The sequence below is a fragment of the Argopecten irradians genome, chromosome 15, assembly GCF_041381155.1.
Source record: "Argopecten irradians isolate NY chromosome 15, Ai_NY, whole genome shotgun sequence".
NCBI lineage: Eukaryota > Metazoa > Mollusca > Bivalvia > Pectinida > Pectinidae > Argopecten > Argopecten irradians.
In genome coordinates, this window is record NC_091148.1 from 7,832,377 (window position 1) to 7,853,862 (window position 21,486).

General features: G+C 34.3%; 1 protein-coding gene and 1 pseudogene across 1 annotated transcript; both read left to right on the forward strand.

The window, feature by feature from the left end:
• Positions 1 to 1,005: 1,005 nt before the first annotated feature.
• LOC138308514 (neuronal acetylcholine receptor subunit beta-3-like) lies at positions 1,006 to 12,846 on the forward strand. The gene is made up of 6 exons (XM_069249527.1): positions 1,006 to 2,214; positions 6,038 to 6,183; positions 8,150 to 8,194; positions 8,864 to 8,970; positions 10,047 to 10,582; positions 11,552 to 12,846. The coding sequence occupies exons 1-6, from the start codon at positions 2,166 to 2,168 to the stop codon at positions 11,989 to 11,991; spliced, it is 1,323 nt and encodes a 440-aa protein (XP_069105628.1). The 5' UTR covers positions 1,006 to 2,165; the 3' UTR covers positions 11,992 to 12,846.
• Positions 12,847 to 18,197: 5,351 nt separating this feature from the next.
• Positions 18,198 to 20,831, forward strand: LOC138308518 (uncharacterized; annotated as a pseudogene).
• Positions 20,832 to 21,486: the final 655 nt, after the last annotated feature.

Below are 21,486 nucleotides of genomic sequence, written 5' to 3' on the forward strand. Positions count from 1 at the left end.
TGAAGCTGCTTGTAAATTTCAGTAAAATAAGAGAAAAATGTATATTTCTGGAGAAGACATAGAACTCGTGTGAATTGTATTGATGGCACCAAATAAGCATGCTATCGTGTTCAGTAGTGACTATGCCAGTTACTCCAACAGTATGTTTGGCAAAATCGGACCAGCGAATAGCGCAGGAGCCTATTGTTGTAAATGCAAATGGCTGCTTTAAATGGCGGATCACAAATATAGCATATAAGAAGACATTTTAATTGATACAAGTGCTCTTATATACACTATAAGGTACTCTGAACATGACACGAAGAGTATTTACGAAAAAAATAGTTAAAATGTGGACTCTGAGGCTCTTTTCGGAAATTTGCATTTTTCGCCCCAAACAGATCGGTTGAACTATTTTTTTCGAGAAGAGTTTTCTTGTCATGTTCAGAGTACCTTATGGTGTCTATAAAAACATTTGTATCAATTGAGATGGCTTCTTATATGGGATATTTGTGATCCGTCATTTATAGCAGTCATTTGCATTTACTATATAAGGCTCCTGCGCTATTTGCTGGTCCGATTTTGCCAAACAAACTGTTGGAGTACCTGGCATATTCACACCTGAACACGATTGCATGATTATTTGGTTCCATCAATGCAAATCACACGAGTTCTATGTCTTCTCCAGAAATATACATTTTTCTCATATTTTACCGAATTTTACAAGCAGCTTCACAAATTACATATCAACAGTAAGAATGACAGTTAGCTAGTTATACCAACAATTAATGAAATTAGTTCTGTTCAATTGCAGCACAGTAATGAGTTTTAGGCTTGCAAAATATCACTGTTTAAAGCCTTTACATGAACCTTAATGGCAATGTCCAAATATATACGTAAATTAGCCAAATTTATATTTGAGGCCATGAAAATACGATCCCACCTCCAATAATTTCAGTATAGTTATTTTAGTGTTGTATACTTAACCTGTAAGTTATGTAGCCTTTATATAATACACATTTTTTATTTCAATGTATAGTACAATTGTAACTTGTCTATGATATTGTACTAATTACTATGTGATTGTATATATATGTATATGTGCGTATTTTGCACAATTCCAATCAGTTCTAAACTTAAGGAAAATAAAAGAATTGAGAATTGAGAATATACAACAATGCATTCACAAACTACTTCATCCAAATTACTCTCGAGTTAGAATAAATCTAATTATATTTGAATTCGGAGGTAATAAGGAGGCAAGGTGCACCATAGTGCCTCCATTTCGGAGACTTCTGGCACTTACAAGAGAATAGGCTGGCACAACCAGTCTGCAACCAATCTGTATACCGCGTGCGCGCACGAGTATTTTTACCTGCTGCGCGGTAGAGACAATGGCTCACATTGCTTAACGCCCTTCACGATAGACCAATCAGAGTGCTTGGTACATAGCTCCGAAGGCTGTAGTTTCTATCATGGTCGTCTGTAGTGCTGGTTTCGAACAGCTTCATAAGATCGTAATTGATCGTAAATTAGTAACGACTCAAGCAAGTAAGCTTTGTGTGTATTAACCATTTGAATTATTTCTATAGCTTAATTCATCACGATGGTTTTCAATTGGTTACGGAAGACAAAATAACATGTCAAAATATTTCCCTAGTTACGGTTCATAGGATCACAAAAAATGAACCTAGAAAGAATATCTCCCTTCCAAGTCGTAATCGCAAAAACATCCACTGACCTTCAAAATTTAACCACTATAATGCACTTATTCGTTGATGAAATTTTGTTTCCCCATACACAAGTAGTGATATCATACATACGATTATTTATGTCATTGTGTTAACATATTATGAACCCTATTACCAATTTAGGTTAATACTTTAAGTACGTACACACGAACCGATCGTCCTTTTTACGTTTTCATTACGTATATGAACAACAGAAGCTTCATTATCTACATATCTTCATCATTTAATGAACTCTATTAAGATTAAGTTAATATCTTTTTTGTAAGGGATTTTAGATTATATTATAGTTTTCATGAGGATTAAAATAGTTACAAAACAACCAATCCTTGATCTGTTGGTCGTTTGGTCACGCATGTCGTCGTCACAATAGTTCGTTTTCATTGTAATTACAAATGCTGTGAGCTTAAACAGTCATTCTGTGTGTCGCCTTCCAACATGGCTGGACAAAGTTGGCGATTCCTCTGGCTCGTACTGACTGCTCAATGTATGTATTGGATTTATTTGTGCATATGATGCTCATAGTTCAGTATTTAGACGAATTAATTACCTTAGTCTCTAGTTTGTTATTGTAATGTACAGATATAAAAAAAAACATTAACGTTTTACCATATGCATACTCATATTCGTAGTTTGAGTTTTAAAATTGCAATCACGTGTAACTTACTCAGTGTTTAATAATTAAGACATTTTAGATGCACATACATTTTATTTATTAACTCTATTTATCTCATGTACTATTGGCTACCTTGACCAGTTTGTATCTACAACAACAAATTGAATTCGGTGAGAGCATTGTAAAACAGTTAGGTATCGGAGTGTGTGGTTTAAAGAGGCTCCACCGCAAGCAGCATATTTATTTTATCATTTGGACAATAACTGATGTTAAATCGTGAATATATATGTCTAGTTAACACAAGAAATACATATGATTTTTTTTTTCAATTGTTTGCTTAATCTTTATTTATTGCATGAAGGCGATACACTCTTTTTTTCGGGATACAATATTAATCATTTGATATGTATTTTTATTTTGAAATAATTAATTTATGTTTATTTTCATACTAAATCTGGCTTTCTGATTGGCCGATTCTTTTTCGTCATACCACTATGGTAAACATTCGAGAATGGCGCGCAAACTCGACGTTAACGTGACATCCCAATAGAAACATTGACGTTACGTATTGATTTAGAAATCCCTTGCTAAATCAATGGAATCGTTCGTGTAAATGTATTTTATTTTGTCAAGTAGATCGAAAAATTAATTATAACCACTGATGTCACTATTTGATTTTAATTTCATCGGGTTATGAAATTAATTTTGTTCGCGGATTCACACAGTATGGAAACGAAACTTCTTTCATATCCCGATGCAATTAAAAAATAATGACATCAATGTTAAAATAATAAAATAAGAAGCTGATTTTTTTTTCAATTTTAATTTCAATTTTATCACATCAAAAAAAATTTCAAGTTTGCTTAAATTTTTAACATTGAAATATGGAATCACATTAACGAAATACAGAATTTGAGCTATCTCAAAATGCTAGCATAAACTACTGGTTTTCAAAGAAATAATATCCAAGCAAAACGTGTTGAAGATTACATAATAAACGGTTACAGGGTGGAAAATACATATTATATAACACATTTACAGGAATAAGAAATCATATAATATTTAACGAGATGAACGAATTATTGAAGATATACATAACAACAAACTATATATATGTCAAGAATTGCCATAAAAAGATATTTTCTTCATTTCCTCATTTTCGATTTTGACGATCTTCGAAATGCAACAGCGACCTAATAAGCATAGCGCCCTTTGACATCTCTATACAGTAGTAGTGAAATAAAATAATTTCAAGTTATATGTCATAACTGTGGGAAATTTTCGATATTTTTTTTTCTTCTTCAGGAATCTATTGAAAACTATGAGGTTTGATGAAATTAGCTGTAAAAAGTATTGAAATTGACCGACAAACATATATGGTACCTTATAAACATCAAAGTGCCAAGGCCACTCATATATGCTGTGAATGAAGGTCTCAAACAAAAAATAAAGAAGTTGGTTTTTCATTTAAATATTGAATTTAGTATACTTAACTTGTATGTACCGTATTTTTTATTTTATGATATTTAAAGTTGTTTCGAGGACAATAAGATGAATAACTCATTTTCCTGAAATAACCGAAATAAATTCTATATTTAGATTATTTCTGAAATAACGATTTCAACACCAATAAAACCGGCCAGAATCTGAATATAATTTTTTATATTTTTTTTATTAATTACTAAAATTATCAATTTCATCAATGTCTCTTCAAAGACAAAAAATAATTAGTTAACTTATACGTATCTTAATATCCACTTAACATTTAGGAATATATTCGGAAAAATATGACATTAGAAATATTACCATTTCCGGATATATATGTTTTTGTTTTCTTTTTAGAAAAATAACATAGGTTGAATGAATAGCCAGACACTTTTCCCAAATAAAAGGTACATTATTTCGTTACGTATAACACTCAGATTTCTTTAAAGATGCTCCATCGCTGACAAATGATATTTTTTCACTATTAAAAACAGAAGCAGACGATTTTAAATTTTTCTTCAGTTACAAAACTTACTTACTTCACACCATTACCACTATTGAAAAGTTTGAGCTTCTTATTTTACTTCAAGTTAAAAATATGAAAAATTAATTAATTGCATCCCGAAAAAAATTCTGTGGCACTATATCCTATATGGAATGATTGCACATGCACCAAAGGCAAAATAAATTGTTTTATATTATTTTTTGTGTTAATTATACATACATATACACGATTAAACACCAATCATTGTTCAAACGATGAATATCATTAATGCTCTGTCAGCGGTGGCGCATCTGTAAAATTCACATGAACACTAGTCGTTTACCTCAAGTAAACTTCATGTAGTGCATCGGACTTAATTAAGCAGGTCTTGCGTATGTAAGCCTAACAGTTAACTGGTTGGCGACGTATTAACGCGAAGAACATATTGTCAAGATTTTTGCTTTGACGACTTTGACAAATAATAAATCATGGCCAGATACTTTTGCCAAGTGAAAGGTACATTGTTTGGTTACTTATAACACACAAATTTATTTTGGATTCATAAGAACGCTAACATCAAGAAAATTTCATGCAATACACTGTACATCGGGCTCTAGCAAGTCTTCGTAAGGCTACCGTACGAAACACACCAATATAATTTCATTTGTCACTTTAAGGTGCTCGTACATATATATAGATCTATATCATCATTATATTTTGTAAGTTTATGTTAATAAATTTTGTACTTTTCCATTTTCAATATGACGCAGATGTCGATAAACAAATGAAACAACTCCCAGTGACAGAACAAGTGAGGAAACTCGTACTCAAAACTATTAACTTTCACTGCGCAATAATATCATCAGATAAAGTACGTAAATGCAACCAAAACAAAAAACTTTATAAACATTATAAGAACTTTTTATTGCAAATGTCTTCCTTACATTTCATTACATTAATCAATAAGCAGCATGAACTACTTAAAATTGAAAAACAAATCATACACAATCGGATTGAATCCAAAATTGACCGAAAGTCTGCCGCGGAACAAGACATGGAAGAAGGCGTAGTTTGTGATTTTCGGGAGTCGAGTGAACGCGACCAAAATCAAAGAGTCTCAACTGAACACTCAAAACACACCGTCTATGGTGCATAAATACATACAAATTCAAAGTTCGTATTTTTGAATACTGAGGTTCGATTTATTCATACCATCAAGTAATATGTAAAATGAACAAAACAACATTCAGTTTTCATCGCGGAGTGGTTTTATTGTTTAGATGTGCACAGGTTCGCCGAGCTTACTTAAGAATGCTGTTTCAAAGCATTAATAAGTTACACACAGAATTGATACACTGTAAAATTCTTGTTTATTATGTCATATGTTCATTTTAAGATGAAACACTAACCAGCAGAAACCACTTTTAAATTACTACTAACACTGTATAAATGTGAAATGAAATTGAAGACCACAACTTGGCTTCATGGTCTGACCGTATGTACTCATTTTATTGCACCGTAGAAATAAATACAATGATATTTGCCAGTACTGCTAAAATTGTACTGCCAAAATTCATTTTCTGATCTTACTTGTAAAATTAAGACCAGTGCATACTTAGTATTGAAATTCTGAAAATTTTGGTAATTTGTTATGAAGAATAAGACATTAAAAGCTACTCTTGATTCGCAAGTATTTATTGCGCCACATATAACTCTATTTTTTAGATGGGATGGTGCACAGCTATGACACGTCTGTAGAAACAGAACTGCTTTCATCCCTTTTCAATTCGTCCACTTACAACCGATTTGTTCGTCCTTCTTCCCTCGTCAATGTTACAGTGAAGTTTGTGGCGATCTCACTCCATGAGTTGGTAAGTGAACATACCCCCCCCCCCCCCCTTTAGTAACTTAGTATATCAGATGAAAATTATCAGTTACAAAGTGTAAGGAAAGAAAAGCTTTTAGGTGTGATTATCGATGGCCATCTATCTTGGGATATACAAGTGCAAGATGTCTAGAAAAATATAAATTTTAAACTTTATCAACAGTGCAGAATTAAAAAAAATCATTTTACCATATATTGATTATTGTTCCAACATTTGGGGACACTGTTCACAGAAATTTGTTTAAAAACGAATTATTCTAGATGTAGATTATAGTGTTCCAGGTGGACAACTGTTTGTCCAATTTAAATGGCTGCCTTTCACCCACAGGGTTGAATACAACGAATGTGTCTTGATGTATAAAATTATGAATAATTTATGTCCTGTCTACCTAAATTGTAACATCTTAGTCAGTAATGTTCATCCCATTCAAACTAGATCTTCCACAATGGGAAATTTTTTTACCACGGTATAAAACAGCCAAGTTCAGAAATTCTTTTAAATATAATGGTCGAGCACATTGGAATAACCTTCCTGCAAACGTCACGGAAAAAGCATCTCTTAACACCTTCAAGGTCGAATGCAGATTGCATTGCTTTGAACTTTATAATAATAAAAATCATTGATATCAATATGTACATGGACTACAACTGGAATTCCTTTATCCGTATCTTATTATGTGTTAATCTTTAAATCCTTATTTCAGTATTTCAGTTTATCATATAACATTTACTTCTTGTTTTTAATGTATGCTATATTAGTGTATAATCTGTCAATTTTTATTTTTTTGCCATATTGGCATATATGTATACAAGACACATATTTGTGTTTATTATTTCATCAAATATAATTGCAGCATGAGATTTTATGTTTGCATGACTTTTATGTGTACAATTATGGTAATTTTCTGTTTTTTATAGACTGTGATATTATGATTCGTGATATTATGCTTTTATTTTTGTGATATGATAATTTAATCTGTGATATGATTTACTTATTCTGTGATATCTTTGATTTCATTTTTTATAATTACTGTATGTTTATTAACTATGCTGTAAAAACTATTGTTCGACCACATGTGAGAAGAGTCTGTGACTCAATGTGCAATCGAATGAAAATAAAGTCAATTAGTATTATTCTTATTATTATATCTCGTAATTATTGTTATTCAGCTAACTGGTTAGTGGAAATAACTCCCTAGAGATATCATAAAAAGAAATAAAATGTCCTCCAAGAATATGTTTTATGTTATAAGCACAGAAAATATTTTTACGATTATATATTACAATTGGATATCATTATTAACTTATCTATATAGCTCCTTCAACTCATCAACTCATTAATTACTTGATTTTATATAGGAAATTCTGAAAACTTGGATATTTTCGTGTGTAGACATTTTCGCTAAGTCAGCATTAAAAATATCACGATGTGATAATGCTTACGTTTTGTATCAAATAATAAGTCTAGTTACAGTATTCACATGTTAAATAATGCACTCGCCGATATATTCGTACATAGAAAATAAATTATATTCGAGGAGATGTATTCAAATCGAATGCAGCGAGATTTCCATGCCACGAATATTTCGACTTTGACAATAGTTTGTCAAAAAACTGTAACGTACATTGTAATGTATGAGACAGTGTATATTAAACAACACCAGTCTACTGTAGAGAAGCTGACAGTTACAGTAGTATTATTTTACTTTATTTTACCTTTATGACATTTTTATTTTCAAATATAATATCTATATAAGAATTTTGAAAAAAATTGTTGACAATCTTGAATCAATAATAAGATTAATAATATTTTTATTATATGTTTTATATATGATATTTGTTTTCCGATTTATACTAATTTATCATTATTTCATGGTAAGTGTGTTGTTTCATCAAATAATGAGGAAACTTTTCAATTGTCCATTTAATTTATGTAGTTTAATTTATTGTAGGACATAAAATCTCAAACGATGAGCATATCCGGATATCTCGAGGTGGTAAGTTTCACGTGATCTTTGAAAGGACATATCTGTTATCTCGAAATGGTAATATCAGAACATCTCGAGGTGGTAAGTTGATGGTGATTTCGATATGGTTTAACCTCGATATATGTTGAAGACATTGTTTTTAATGTAGATATATCCGGATATCTCGAGGTAGTAAGTTTCACGTGATCTTTGAAAGGACATATCGGGTTATCTCGAAATGGTAATATCAGAACATCTCGATGTGGTAAGTTGATGGTGATTTCGATATGGTTTAACGTCGATATATGATAAAGACTGTTTTTAATGTAGACATATTCGGATAGCTCGAGATGGAAAGATACTTAATATAAACATATACAGATATCAGGATATCTTGGGTGTGGTAAAGTGAATGTGGTATTTAGATATATGTAGACATACAGGCAATATGTCGATCAAGTTAACTTATTAGTAATATTAATTATATTCATCTGAACCTGTTACAAACTGTAACTTACAACAATAGGGTATATGGACATGGGAAAGACAATTTCAGTTAATTCTTTAATGCTTCACATATAGAAATATATATAAGTAACACTTAAATGAAACTTGATGTAAACATTATTAGAAATATTTATATGTGTTATAAGGAACATTGATGAAACCGAATGTTATCCCTGTTGACTTTTGTTTCAGGAATGGACAGACGATCGTTTGACCTGGTCCGGCGCTTACTCCAGTGTTCTGGCCTCTACAGTAAGTGAAGATACTGTATGGTACCCGCCACTGGCAATCGTTAACTCGTAAGTTGATATATTATAATTATGAAACGAGCGTTTCCATTGGCTTAGAACTTTACGTTATTATCCAATAAAGATTACGTTGGTTTTCATAACGTCATTTTTGAATTGCTAAAACAGGCATTAAAAACCAGGGAGCTCAACCTATTTCGGTTGACTCTGTAGGAAGAATAGCATAACGTTATGCAAACGGCCTGTGGAATTCGGGAAATTGGGAGTATTATAGATGTTTCTTGATTATTTTGGGATTGAAGTATTTCAAGCTTTGATTGTTTGGTTTCACTTCCTTTCGAACTCGCGACTCTGAGAAGAGTGGCTTGTTATAATATGTGAGGACACATATTTTAAAACCACACGGTTCCTTCATTGATTGATGATCAATGGTAACTTAGAAATGAACATGATTGGTTGAAATACACATGATGGTATTACGCAGCTTGTGACCTTTATCATATTATACCAGTTAATATAGTAAACCACCTTTCATTCACGTCAATTAACTTCTGAGAATTTCGCGATCCAAATAAATTTGCAAAAGTAAATGTCCGCTAATTAATATCTACATCATCTATATTGATAGGAATTATCATTCAATTGTTAATATTCGCAAATGTTAATATTTGCGATATTGTTTTGAAATGGAAATCGCGAAATTTAATGACCGCGAAAGAAAGTTGGTTTACAGTACGCATGTCTGATGTCTGCACACAGTCACCTTCGTCAGATTGTCCTGAGTCTATCTAGTTTCACGAACAGAATATTCCTTTACTTTTCCATCAATACGGAAAGCAATACGGAATTTAAGGGAAAATGTTAAGTTAAGGAGCATTCCTTAAATCTGTAATGCTTTTCTATGGAGAATTATAAGAGAATTTCTTAAATCGGAATTTGCATGGAACTGGACCCAGACAGCATAAGTACTCTAAGATTAAAGTTCACCATTGGTACTAGTCATCGCAACATCACACATTAATATTCACTGGCGGTATATGTAACAATATCTTTGCATAAATCATGCTTTCAAACTTGAAGAATTTTTTTTAGAAATTATTTCAAATTGCTTCTTCATTATCTTTCAGAGTAGGTGACCCTGAGATCCTGTACGATGGTATCACTCCTATACGGATGTTCCCTTCTGGTAAAATGGAATGGCTTCCTCTTCGGAAATTTGAAGTCCATTGTGATACCAATCCATCTTTCTATCCATTTGATACGCAAACCTGTGGCATTGCCATGGCGCCCTGGACATATTCTTCAGACCTGGTAGAATTGGTCGCAGCCTCAGGCGACGTATTTTCATTGGATTTTTACCATACCAACGGCGAATGGGAATACGTCGATTCATTCTCATCGACACAGACTGTCCAGCGAGCCGGCAGTGAATCCATAACGCTGGTGATTTCGGTTAAATACCGACGTCGGCCACAGTTCCACATCGTCAATACGATATTACCGATAATGCTTCTTGGATTTTTGAATGGGTTTATTTTTGCGCTCCAGGTCGATGCAGGAGGGAAGATTGGGTTTGTTCTGACTGTTCTACTGGCCTACGCCGTCTACTTAACATTGGTAGCCGGCCACATTCCCACCACCTCTGACCATATGTCTATACTGAGTAAGTATTTAAGACAATAAATAGACACATAATCCGTTCCTTTTTTAAAATATTGAACGACTGATATTTTATAAGATTGTGTTGCGTTACGTTACAAATACGTCATTATCATTATAGTACCTTCCTAAAATATTCAGAAATTTTTAAAAACACTTTAAAACATTGGTTCAAGAAGAGTCATATTACAAATATTTATGTATCTATATCGAAGAATGATTGCTCTCTGTCGTCGGCGGCGTCCGGAAAAGGGTTCTCTTGCGATAACTTTAGATCTCGGATAAGTTCGATACTGGTCAAATCCATCAATATTTGCAAGAGTTACGGGACTTTGAAATCGTCGAAACAGATAAAACCATGGCTTCTGTTCGATAACTTTAGTATTTATTGTCCGATTTCAACCAAATTTGTTTATTGCTTTACATCAATGAGATCTAGAACAGATTTGATACTGGTCAAAATTCGTCAATATTTGCAAGTGTTACTGGACTTTAAAATCTTCAAAACAGATAATTTCTTTGCTTCCGCTCGATAACTTTTGTATTTATTATCCGGTTTTAACCAAATTATGTACTGAGCATATTGCTTTCTGTCACTGAAATCTCAAATGGGTTTGATACTACTCAAATCCGTCATTATTTGCAAGAGTTAGGGGACTTGATATCTTCACCTAATTATTAACAATATTTTCAACAGTAATAACTATTTTATGTGATGTTTCAACTTGCTGTGCAGGCGACACATCCACTTACGTGGATTTTTTTAACCAAGCTATACACCAGCATATGAAATTTAAGAATAACCCTTTCATTCATTTTTGAGAAATGGCGTTAACATATACATGCAATACATGTCGAGTATTATTTTAATAATTTGCATAGAAATTAAAACGGTGCAATGCTGATTTCGGTCAGTGTAGCATAATCAGAAGTGAAATTGGATTGTATGAAATGTTGTCATTTTTATCCACAGGCATACTACTGCTGATGGTCCTGATGTTGTCAGTCCTGTCAATCATCGTTTCGATTTACGTCCTCAAAATATGCGGTCATGGGGATGACGTACCTATACCTTGTGTAACTAAACGAATAACGCAAGTCCTAGCTTGCTTGTCATGCAAGAAAGGATTTCGCCGTCCCAATAAAAAAGTTGACGTAGAAGAGGAGGGTGCCAATGGCAAGAATAAGAAAGACGACAAAACATCCAATGGCAAGAATAAGAAAGACGACAAATCAAAACAGACCTGGGTCCAAGATATTTCAGCTGAAGATACGGATGAGGATGCCTTGACCTGGAGGGACGTAGCTGAGACTATAGACCGTTTCTGTTTTGTGTGGTATTTTATAATTACCGGTTTGATGTTCGGAGGGTGTTTATTCACCATGCTGTATGGGTACGCTAACTACCTATAGCTACGACTAGATTGGAATCTTTATGTATATTTCTCATTGACTATATGGATTTTGAAGGTTTCTCCGAACTATTTTCTTAGTCACAGCGTCGAGTATGCGAGACAGGCTGGATTAATTCAATAGTAAAATTAAGAACTTATTATACTTAGGATGTGCTTGAAATCACCATGGATAAGTTGCGTAGATGTGCGACATTCATTTCCTTCACAAAAGCCTGGTGCATCATTAGGTTATTTCTGTCATTATAATGGTAATCGCCACATCATTCCCAACCAAACCATCCTCGACACTCCAGGGGTTACTATCACTGACGTTATATCCACCCATTGAATATGGCATAGCAAAGTCTAAGGCAACAGATTCTGTATTATGCAGCTTGTGTATACACTATATGTATCGGCAAAAAAAGCTTTGTCGTGTTTACGGTTTTTCGTTTATCATTTGTCTATGTTTATGACGCTTTTTCTTTATATAATATGGCCTTAATATTGCGTTTTACGATCTCAAATTAAAATGCTTCCTTTTAACTCACACTATATTAGTGTATAATCCGTCAAATTTTTCTGTTTGCTATGTTAGCATACATGTACATTACACTTATCTGATAGTGATTTAATCCCTACCTTTAGTAACAGTGTACAAAATCGAGTGTTCTATTTAACTAACGTTTTTGTTTTACCCTCTAATTTCCGTGATATATATACAAACTTATGTCTTTTGATTTTCCACATTTTAATATAATCAGTGTGTTGTTAACAAAACATATACTTTTGTTTGTCGCGATGATAGCTCACAAGAGCTAATGTTATTTGTAAGAAATATGCGACTTTAAATAAAAGTTATTGTATTGTAAAATGTATTGTATTGTAGAGAAAACACTGGTACCTTTGATTCTTTGATGTACATCAAAAGAATCTAACACTAACGTACACTATGGTTGACTATGTGGCTTTGAAGTTTGGCGTCGATCTCTGTTATCTTTATAGTAATATGTGCCGTATTTTTTATACTCACAAATCAAGATAAGCTTCTTGTGTGTTCTTCATCACCAAAAGTTACTAACATATTGAAAAGTATAGTACTTCCAATCCATTGGTTTTTAATTTTACAAATACAAATAAGAGCAGAAATGCTTTTAGCAGTACTGCCAAAACCCATTATATGTACATCTATAGTGAAGCGTGATGAGTACCAATGGTCAGTCCATGAAGCAAAATTGTGGTCTACAATTTTATTTAACATTTTTACAGTGCTATTAGTAATTGTAAAGTGATTTCTACAGGAAAGTTTCCATCTTATCATACATATGCCATAAAAACAAGAATCTTACTGTACATAATTTCTGTGTTGTAACTAGTGTTTATAATGCATCTGAAGCCATTTGAATGAATTTCATGGCTTAATTCTTCAAACCTGATGGGTTTCAATACATTAATGTAGAAAAATTAACATGCCAAAATTTTCGCCCAGTTACGGCACATATAACTTTAAAGGACGTCTCTCAAAGCCAGTGATGGTCACGTTTTAGGCTTTAGCGTACTTAGAGTACGGCAAAGCTTAATGTCATGGAACTTGACACCAATCCTAGCAATCTGATTGGTTCATTCCAACAATTTAAAGGTATGTGTACGTTTTCCCGGCATTGCATGGACGATATATTAGAAATATGCCGCTGACGTAGCGTAGGCCAAATCTGGCCTACGATTTCACATTTTTAAGAGGTACCGCGAGCCACAGGGACGTGGCACGAAAATTTTTAATTAATAGTATACATATATATATTATAGTATCAAGGGTATGAACTCGGCGGTCGAGAAAAACGGACCTATTTTTTTTAAAACCGTGATTATTTTAATAAATGGGTTCTATACAACATTGACGGATATCTTACCTTAAAGAGAAATAATTTATCTTTCCATTGATTGCTTGGTGAACAAAATTGGCCAAGTATTGACGAAGTTATGGCTTGATGAATCGGGAAATTTACGAAAAATATGCTAGGTAGACATTTCCCTGTCCGGTCGAAATGTCGTCTCGGCTCTAATGGGCACATCAAAAACCAAGCCAAAATCACAAAATCTACGCTTGTGGTGGTAAACAGTACCCATAACTGTGTTCATCCACAATCTCCTTTGGAGGTGTCATGACCCGTACTTTGTAGAAACTCCATTTAAACATCGTATAGCTCACTTACTTTAACCGTCACCGCCATGTTCATTTTTCTTTCGGAACGCTTCTCGACTTTACATATCGTGACTACATTATGCAAATTATGTTATGTTGTGCTTGTCGCTAAACTCGAGAAGCGTTCCGAGAGAAAAACGGACATGGCGGTGACGGTTGAAGTAAGTGAGCTACACGATGTTTAAATGGAGTTTCTACAAAGTAAGGGTCATGACACCTCCAAAGGAGATTGTGGATGAACACAGTTATGGGTACTGTTTACCACCACAAGCGTAGATTTTGTGATTTTGGCTTGGTTTATGAGGTACCCATTAGAGCCGAGACGACATTTCGACCGGACAGGGAAATGTCTACCTAGCATATTTTTCGTAAATTTCCCGATTCATCAAGCCATAACTTCGTCAATACTTGGCCAATTTTGTTCATCAAGCACTCAATGGAAAGATAAATTATTTCTCTTTAAGGTAAGATATCCGTCAATGTTGTATAGAACCCATTTATTAAAATAATCACGGTTTTAAAAAAAATAGGTCCGTTTTTCTCGACCGCCGAGTTCATACCCTTGATACTATAATATATATATGTATACTATTGGTTAAAATTTTTCGTGCCACGTCCCTGTGCCGCGAGCTGACTATATATTAGGCCAAAAATTTTTTTTTTTTAAAAAAGCCTAATAATATAGGCAGGTTTAGCGGACTACATGAAACCGTCTTCTAACATAGGTCTAAGTTTAGACTTCGCCAGTCACAGATGACGTTACAAAATAGCGTCATTCTTAAGGCAGTTTCATGATACTGGGGCTAGGTCTCAGTTTTTAGCTCACCTGACTCGAAGTGCCGATGAGCTTATGCCATGCCATGGCGCGGCGTCTGTCGTCCGTCCGTACGTCAACATTTCCATATAAATCTCTACTAGTCATGGGGTTCTGCATGGATTTATAATCACATTTGTTTGACCAGAAACGTCATTGTGGAAGTGGAACAAAATTTCTTATAAATATTGGCTGATCCCCTGGCATTGTAAACCAGGTAAGCGATACAGGCCTTCTGGGCATCTTGTTTTATTGATATAACGTTCCATATGATATACATAACGACAAAGCGATACATATTTAAGTGTACTCTCTAGTACTTCTACTGAATCTAATTTACTTTGTGTTCTCTATGTCTATACAGATGGCAGAAATTAACGCAGTACGTGAAACTGAACGACGTTGGTAGTAAAAATGGAGAACTGAAGGTCTGGCTCGATAAAGATCTTGTTTACCATTCTTCACATATGGTATACCGTAAAAACAGTCATATCCACATCGATGGAATGTTCTTCTCGACTTTTTTTGGAGGCAGCGACTCGGATTGGGCATCGACAGACGACACATACACCCTCTACCGGGATTTTCGCATCTTTGATACCCATATGGATCCCCACGGGATCGTATTCGGATAAATCTTCAATGATGCTATATTCTACGTCAAAATCATTCTGATTTATCATATTTAATTCCTTTTATCCACGCAGTATACAATGTATATTGCTAATCACGTTCTTGGCGGCACTGATTGCTTCGCCATCATTCAACACGACTGCTAATTATTTTGCCATTCGGCAAACGTCGGTCGTTTCCGGTATCCTGGTAGAATGCTATTTGGCCTCGTTGCAAAATAATAAAAAGATGACTTTTGTTATTTCTCATTGTTTTCAGTGTTTTAGCTGCCTCTTCTAAAGTATTCATCCCTTTTAAATCTTAAGACCCCGAGTTATTTTTTTTACATCATATTAATCTAAGTAATCGGATTAAAATTCTCTATGTCATAATTGTCATCATAAAGTTTACATAATAAAAATGAACCTCTTTAAGAAGAATATAATCTTGATCTTTTAAATAACATTATTATCTTTTTTCAATCCAAAGTATTATCTTAGAAATAAAATTTCTATTCTCAAGACTTAAAAAAATAGTTTGTTTTCACCCTCTTCTTGCCATCTTGCTTCGATCGAATAACACTACCTTCAATTTTATTGACGCCTTATTTTTCTAAATGCTTTTTTCTTTTCATCTAATATTTTAGCATTTACATACTCTTGCTCTTCTAGGTCCTGAATGATTTTTTTTAGGTTGTCTTCCTTCAAATTACGCTGTTTCTTTTTAAATTATAAGTAAAAGATATTTTACCCCTGATTTCCTTTAACAGGATTTCAAGGAAAAGTTGGTAATTAATGATAAACTGAACACCTTTAACAGGAACATTACTGATGTCATTCCTATTATAGACTGGTAAACAGTACTGACTTTTGGTATCAACAATAATATTCTTAACTATTTTGAGGTATTTTTCATCATATAATAGCCAGGAATTAGATTTCCAGAGCCCCTTGCCTCGTTTAAACTGTAATTCATTAAACTTAAAATCAATCATGGGAAAAGAATGATAAGATCTATATTCCGCTTCTGTAGTTGCTTTGGCCACACTTGGTAACAAATTATAAGATATAAGGTAAAAGTCCAATCTAGCTTGTTCTTTCTCGAAGTAGGAAGGTCTCCAAGCTTCCCCGGGGTGACAAAATCATGTAATCATGTAATTAAAACACCAATTTAAGTCCTGATGACTTCTGGAGGCGTATCCTTGTATATGATCAAATAATCGATCAGGTAGCGCTATAACAATTAGGAGAGAATTTCGAGTGTTCATTGTGCTAGTGCTGTTTAAGGCGCGATTCAAAGGAGTTTACAGACTTTGCAGACACTACATTTTCTGTCAAATTGTTCCAAATATCTACAATTCTCCTGTTAAACCGATGTTTAGTTACTTCTAGTCTGGATACTGGCTTCAAGATCTTTTTAGAGTGACCTCTTGTGAAGGTTATGGGAGACATTGTAAACAATTTATCTGTGTCGACTTTATCGATGTTGTTGATAATCTTAAAAATTTGGATGAGATCGGAACGTTTTCTCCTATACTTAAGGCTTGGTAATCCTAAGGATCTCAGTCGCTGTTCGTATGATAAGTTGGTTAATCCATTTAATCTTTTGGTCGCTCTCCTCTGGACATTCTCGATCATAATTTTATCCTTAAGTAACATAGGGTTCCAAATGCAGGATGCATATTCCATATTAGGCCGAATCAGGGACTTGTACAAGTTAAGGAACATTGTTGTATCGATGTAGATAAAGAATTTGAAGATCAGACCAGGTAATCTGTTAGCTTTTGAAACACAGTTGGTGGCATGCTCACTAAATTTTATTTTACTATCAAAAGTTACGCCAAGATCTTTTTCGGATTTAGTTTTGGTAATTTCACTCTTTTGATCTTCATTTTCGATGTTATGTTTGTTAATGTTGTCCTTAGAGTTACCGATACACAGGTGTTTACACTTTTTGGCATTAAGTTTCATGTTCCAGGTCTCGGTCCATTTGCAAATGTTCTCAACATCTCTCTGTAGATCCTCTTTGTCATCATCGTTGCTTACTCCTTTCAATAGTTTTGCGTCATCGGCGAACATTTTTATTACAGTTTGCACTTCTTCCGGCATGTCGTTCACGAAAATGAAAAATAATATTTGCCCTAAAATGCTCTTCTGGGGGACACCGCTTGTGACTTAACTTACGTAGGAGAAATCACCGTCAAAACAGACCCGCTGGTTCATTCCAATGAGAAAGTTTTTGATCCGATGTAAAACATTTCTACTGATACCATATTTTTCCAATTTCAATAGTAACCTTTTGTGAGGGACCCTGTCGAAAGTTTTACTGGAAATGAGTTATATGATGTCGACGTTTTTCGCCTCATCCATTTCATTGGAAATGTAATTTACACGTGTTCCATTATACACTCATAACCTCATCAAATAAAAATCTATTCCTTAAATCAAAGATTCATAAAAATCATAAATGTGCTTAACACTACATTTAGCGATGTCGCACAAAAATGTGTCTCTCTGAAATATTAATAGTAGGAGCTTTTCCATTTCGTTTTTAGTAGAGATTGATAATCCTGCAAACTATATCGATATATCTGTGATTGTCATTACTAGGGTCAGGCAACGCGCGGGGCGAGGCCAATGTCGGCCAGTGAAATAAAGTTTGTATGTATTCATAGTAATCACTTTTAAATGTAGACTTGTGAGTGCGCAGATGTATCCAGAAAATGGGTCATTTTTATCTTATCTTCCTATTTAGACATACATATAAAAGTAAATTTTATCATCAGTAGTGAATCTGTAATCATGAGGTCTCTGGCACTGATAGCTGTATGGGTCGGTCTGGCAGGTAAGCTACAGAGATAAATCTCCGTTGATCTATTCCATCTTTGCATATAACATCTGTTATTTCCCTTGCAGATTGTATCGTCATTGTTTTGTGAGTAAAGCTCTTTGACAAGTATAACATGACACACGAAAACATGATGTCACAATCAGTACCTATCCTCAAGGGCATTTAAATCTGTTATATACAAATACAGAATTGCGAGGATTAAAACCAAACAGGTTATTTTCTAAATTTAACCTTTCAGCGGAATGAAATTATTTTCTTTCTTTCTCTGAAATATTATAATAGAAGAACCATGTATAAAACTTCTTTCAAACCATTTTGTCACTTGCAACATTTATAAAGCTATCTGAAACTTCCATGATTTAAAATTAAATTCTTCTGGTGCTTCATAAAGAAAATTTTATGTGGAAAATCTTTCTTGTATCCACGATCGAGAGGGGTCAAATGCTGGAAAACTGAAGAAGGTATCTTGTTAATTGTTTATACATCAAAACTGCGATATAATCTAGTGGTTACTATCTCTGTTGTAATATCCACCATTGGAATATCTAGTGGTACAATTGAAGGCCTTGATGAAAAAAGTATTTTAATTATTTGATGTACTTAAAAGAATCGAATAACGGTCCATTGCGGTTGAAAGCATGGCTCTGAAATTTGCCGTCGATCTCTGTAATCTTCAAAGGAAGACTCTGAAGGCTTGATATCGATCAGTTTTGTTCTTTTTAACTGCTTTCGATTTTACCATAACGTAGTCCAGGGGAACTCAACATAACGACAGTAAAACTAAACCAAGTTACTAAAACGTATTGGGGATGCTATCGTATCTATTTTGTGTATAAAATTGACTTAAACCACACCTTTTTAAAAATCTGTATATAAAATTCGCAAATATGAAGTTCCAGAAACACCGTATAGGTCTTGTTAAAAACACATATTGTGACTGTTTTAAAAATATTTGATGACATCTACTGTAGGAGCCCGGATGTTGTGGGAAAGTCCCCACAGTGTAGATACCGGGGACGAAAGGAATCACTTCTACGTCATCAGTCATGGGACATTTGGTGAACACGATTCACTTACGCATGCGCATGATCCGACCGACTCACACCGGAACGTAATGAAAGTGAAGTACGCCGACGGTTCCTACTCGAATACGAAGAACATCCCAAGAGGCGTCCAGTTTTACTCGCAGCCTCCAGGGGTCAAAGGTCATTCTGAACTCACACTCAGCTATGACGTTTACTTTCCTCACAACTTTGATTGGGTACAAGGTGGGAAGCTGCCTGGACTGTGGGGAGGCTCCCAGACATGCTCCGGACACCGTGATACCGATAAGTGTTTCTCCACCCGGTACATGTGGCGCAAGGGAGGCGCCGGCGAAGTATACGCCTACATCCCGCACGATCAGTATCCAAGTTTCAGCTCCTGGTGTTCTCCCAGCAATATGATCTGTCATGACAACTCCGGCCAGTCCATTGGAAGAGGGAATTTTCACTTCCAGAAGGAAACGTATGTTAACTTATAAAATCACATACATTGTACTGGAAACCAACTTATTTTCGCAATTAAGAGTCAATAGATTCTTTTGATTCTTATGCCTCACGCTTTCCCACGGCAATTCATTTTCACGATTTCTAATTACCCCCGAATCACACAAAAATGATGGCATTCTTTCAAAATAAAGTATTTTGTAAAATCGCTGAGTGAATTTGAGACCAGGATTTTGGGCCTATTCTTGCTGCAAATTTTGCATAATGAGAAGATATTCAGTACAATGTGCAACAAGAACAGGACCAAAATTCGGGTCGTAAACTCACTCAGTAATTTTAATTTAACAGGATGATTTACTTTGAATAAAAAGTGTGTTTGGCGGATTGTACATGTAAATTACTCATTGTGTTTATGTATTTCTAAATAGCTGGCAAAAGCTGACACAGTACGTGAAACTGAACGACGTTGGTAGTAAAAAATGGAGCACTGAAGGTCTGGCTCGATACAGATCTAGTTTACCATTCTTCACATATGGTATACCGTAACAACAGTCATATCCACATCGATGGATTGTTCTTCTCAACCTTTTTTGGAGGCAACGACACATCTTGGGCATCGACAGACGACACATACACCCTCTACCGGGATTTCCGCATCTTTAATACCCATATGGACCCCCACGGGATCGTATTCGGATAAATCTTCAATGATGCGATATTCATCGACCATGATTTTCCGAATGTTATTTTGCTTCTCTTCAAAATGAAAATTTGCCTTCTCCAGGAGTTATATCTTTTCTGTAGGGACACGACAGCTTTCTTTACTAATTTTTTTTAAATCACTTTCATATTGTCTTTTATCGAACTGAACCTATAATAAAACCTTAACCTTACTTCGCTTTGTTGTATTGATTGAATTGACTAAGAACAAAAAATCAATAAACTAAGTTCTCTAACAGGTATAGAATTCGAGTTTCCAGAAGTGATGTTCAGTTTAACGTCCCATTAACAGCATGGCTCATGAGAAAAACCACCGACCAGCAGTCAGTACATCGTAGGATGTATGTTAAGATCCTATGTTTTATTCAGATATTCATTTGTAAGTCAAACGTCGAAATGTATTTTACAATAAACTTGCAATTGTGGGCGGTATATTGTCTCTCCTATGTGTATCTATATTCCAAATAAAAAGAAAGAGATAGACAACAATATTTCAGAATTATTTTGCAGCCGAGACACGTGTTTTCTCAGTCGAAACCTTTGGCACTTTCCGTTAACGTACGGAAATTGCCGAAAGTTCCCGATTGGTGGTTTCTTCAGTTCAGGAATGGAGTCAAAATATTGAACATATAACAATAATTTCATGTTTATATGTTGCACTCCTTTCTATTGATTAGATCTTTTAGGCTATTTTCCATAGACCGAAATAATTGTAAGTCAAGTATTATGACGTCATGTATACAGAACGTTTTCGCGGCGAATTCTAAAAGCGTCACAATCATTGATTGGCAAAACTGAATTATTGGATAAGATATCAATGCGCCACAA

Excerpts from the sequence above, each read along its gene's own strand:
- LOC138308514 (XM_069249527.1), top strand. The coding sequence starts at position 2,166 with ATGGCTGGACAAAGTTGGCGATTCCTCTGGCTCGTACTGACTGCTCAA. Across the intron at positions 2,215-6,037 it reads GCTCGTACTGACTGCTCAAT|ATGGGATGGTGCACAGCTAT; the intron begins GTATGTATTGGA and ends TCTATTTTTTAG. Across the intron at positions 10,583-11,551 it reads TGACCATATGTCTATACTGA|GCATACTACTGCTGATGGTC; the intron begins GTAAGTATTTAA and ends TTTTATCCACAG.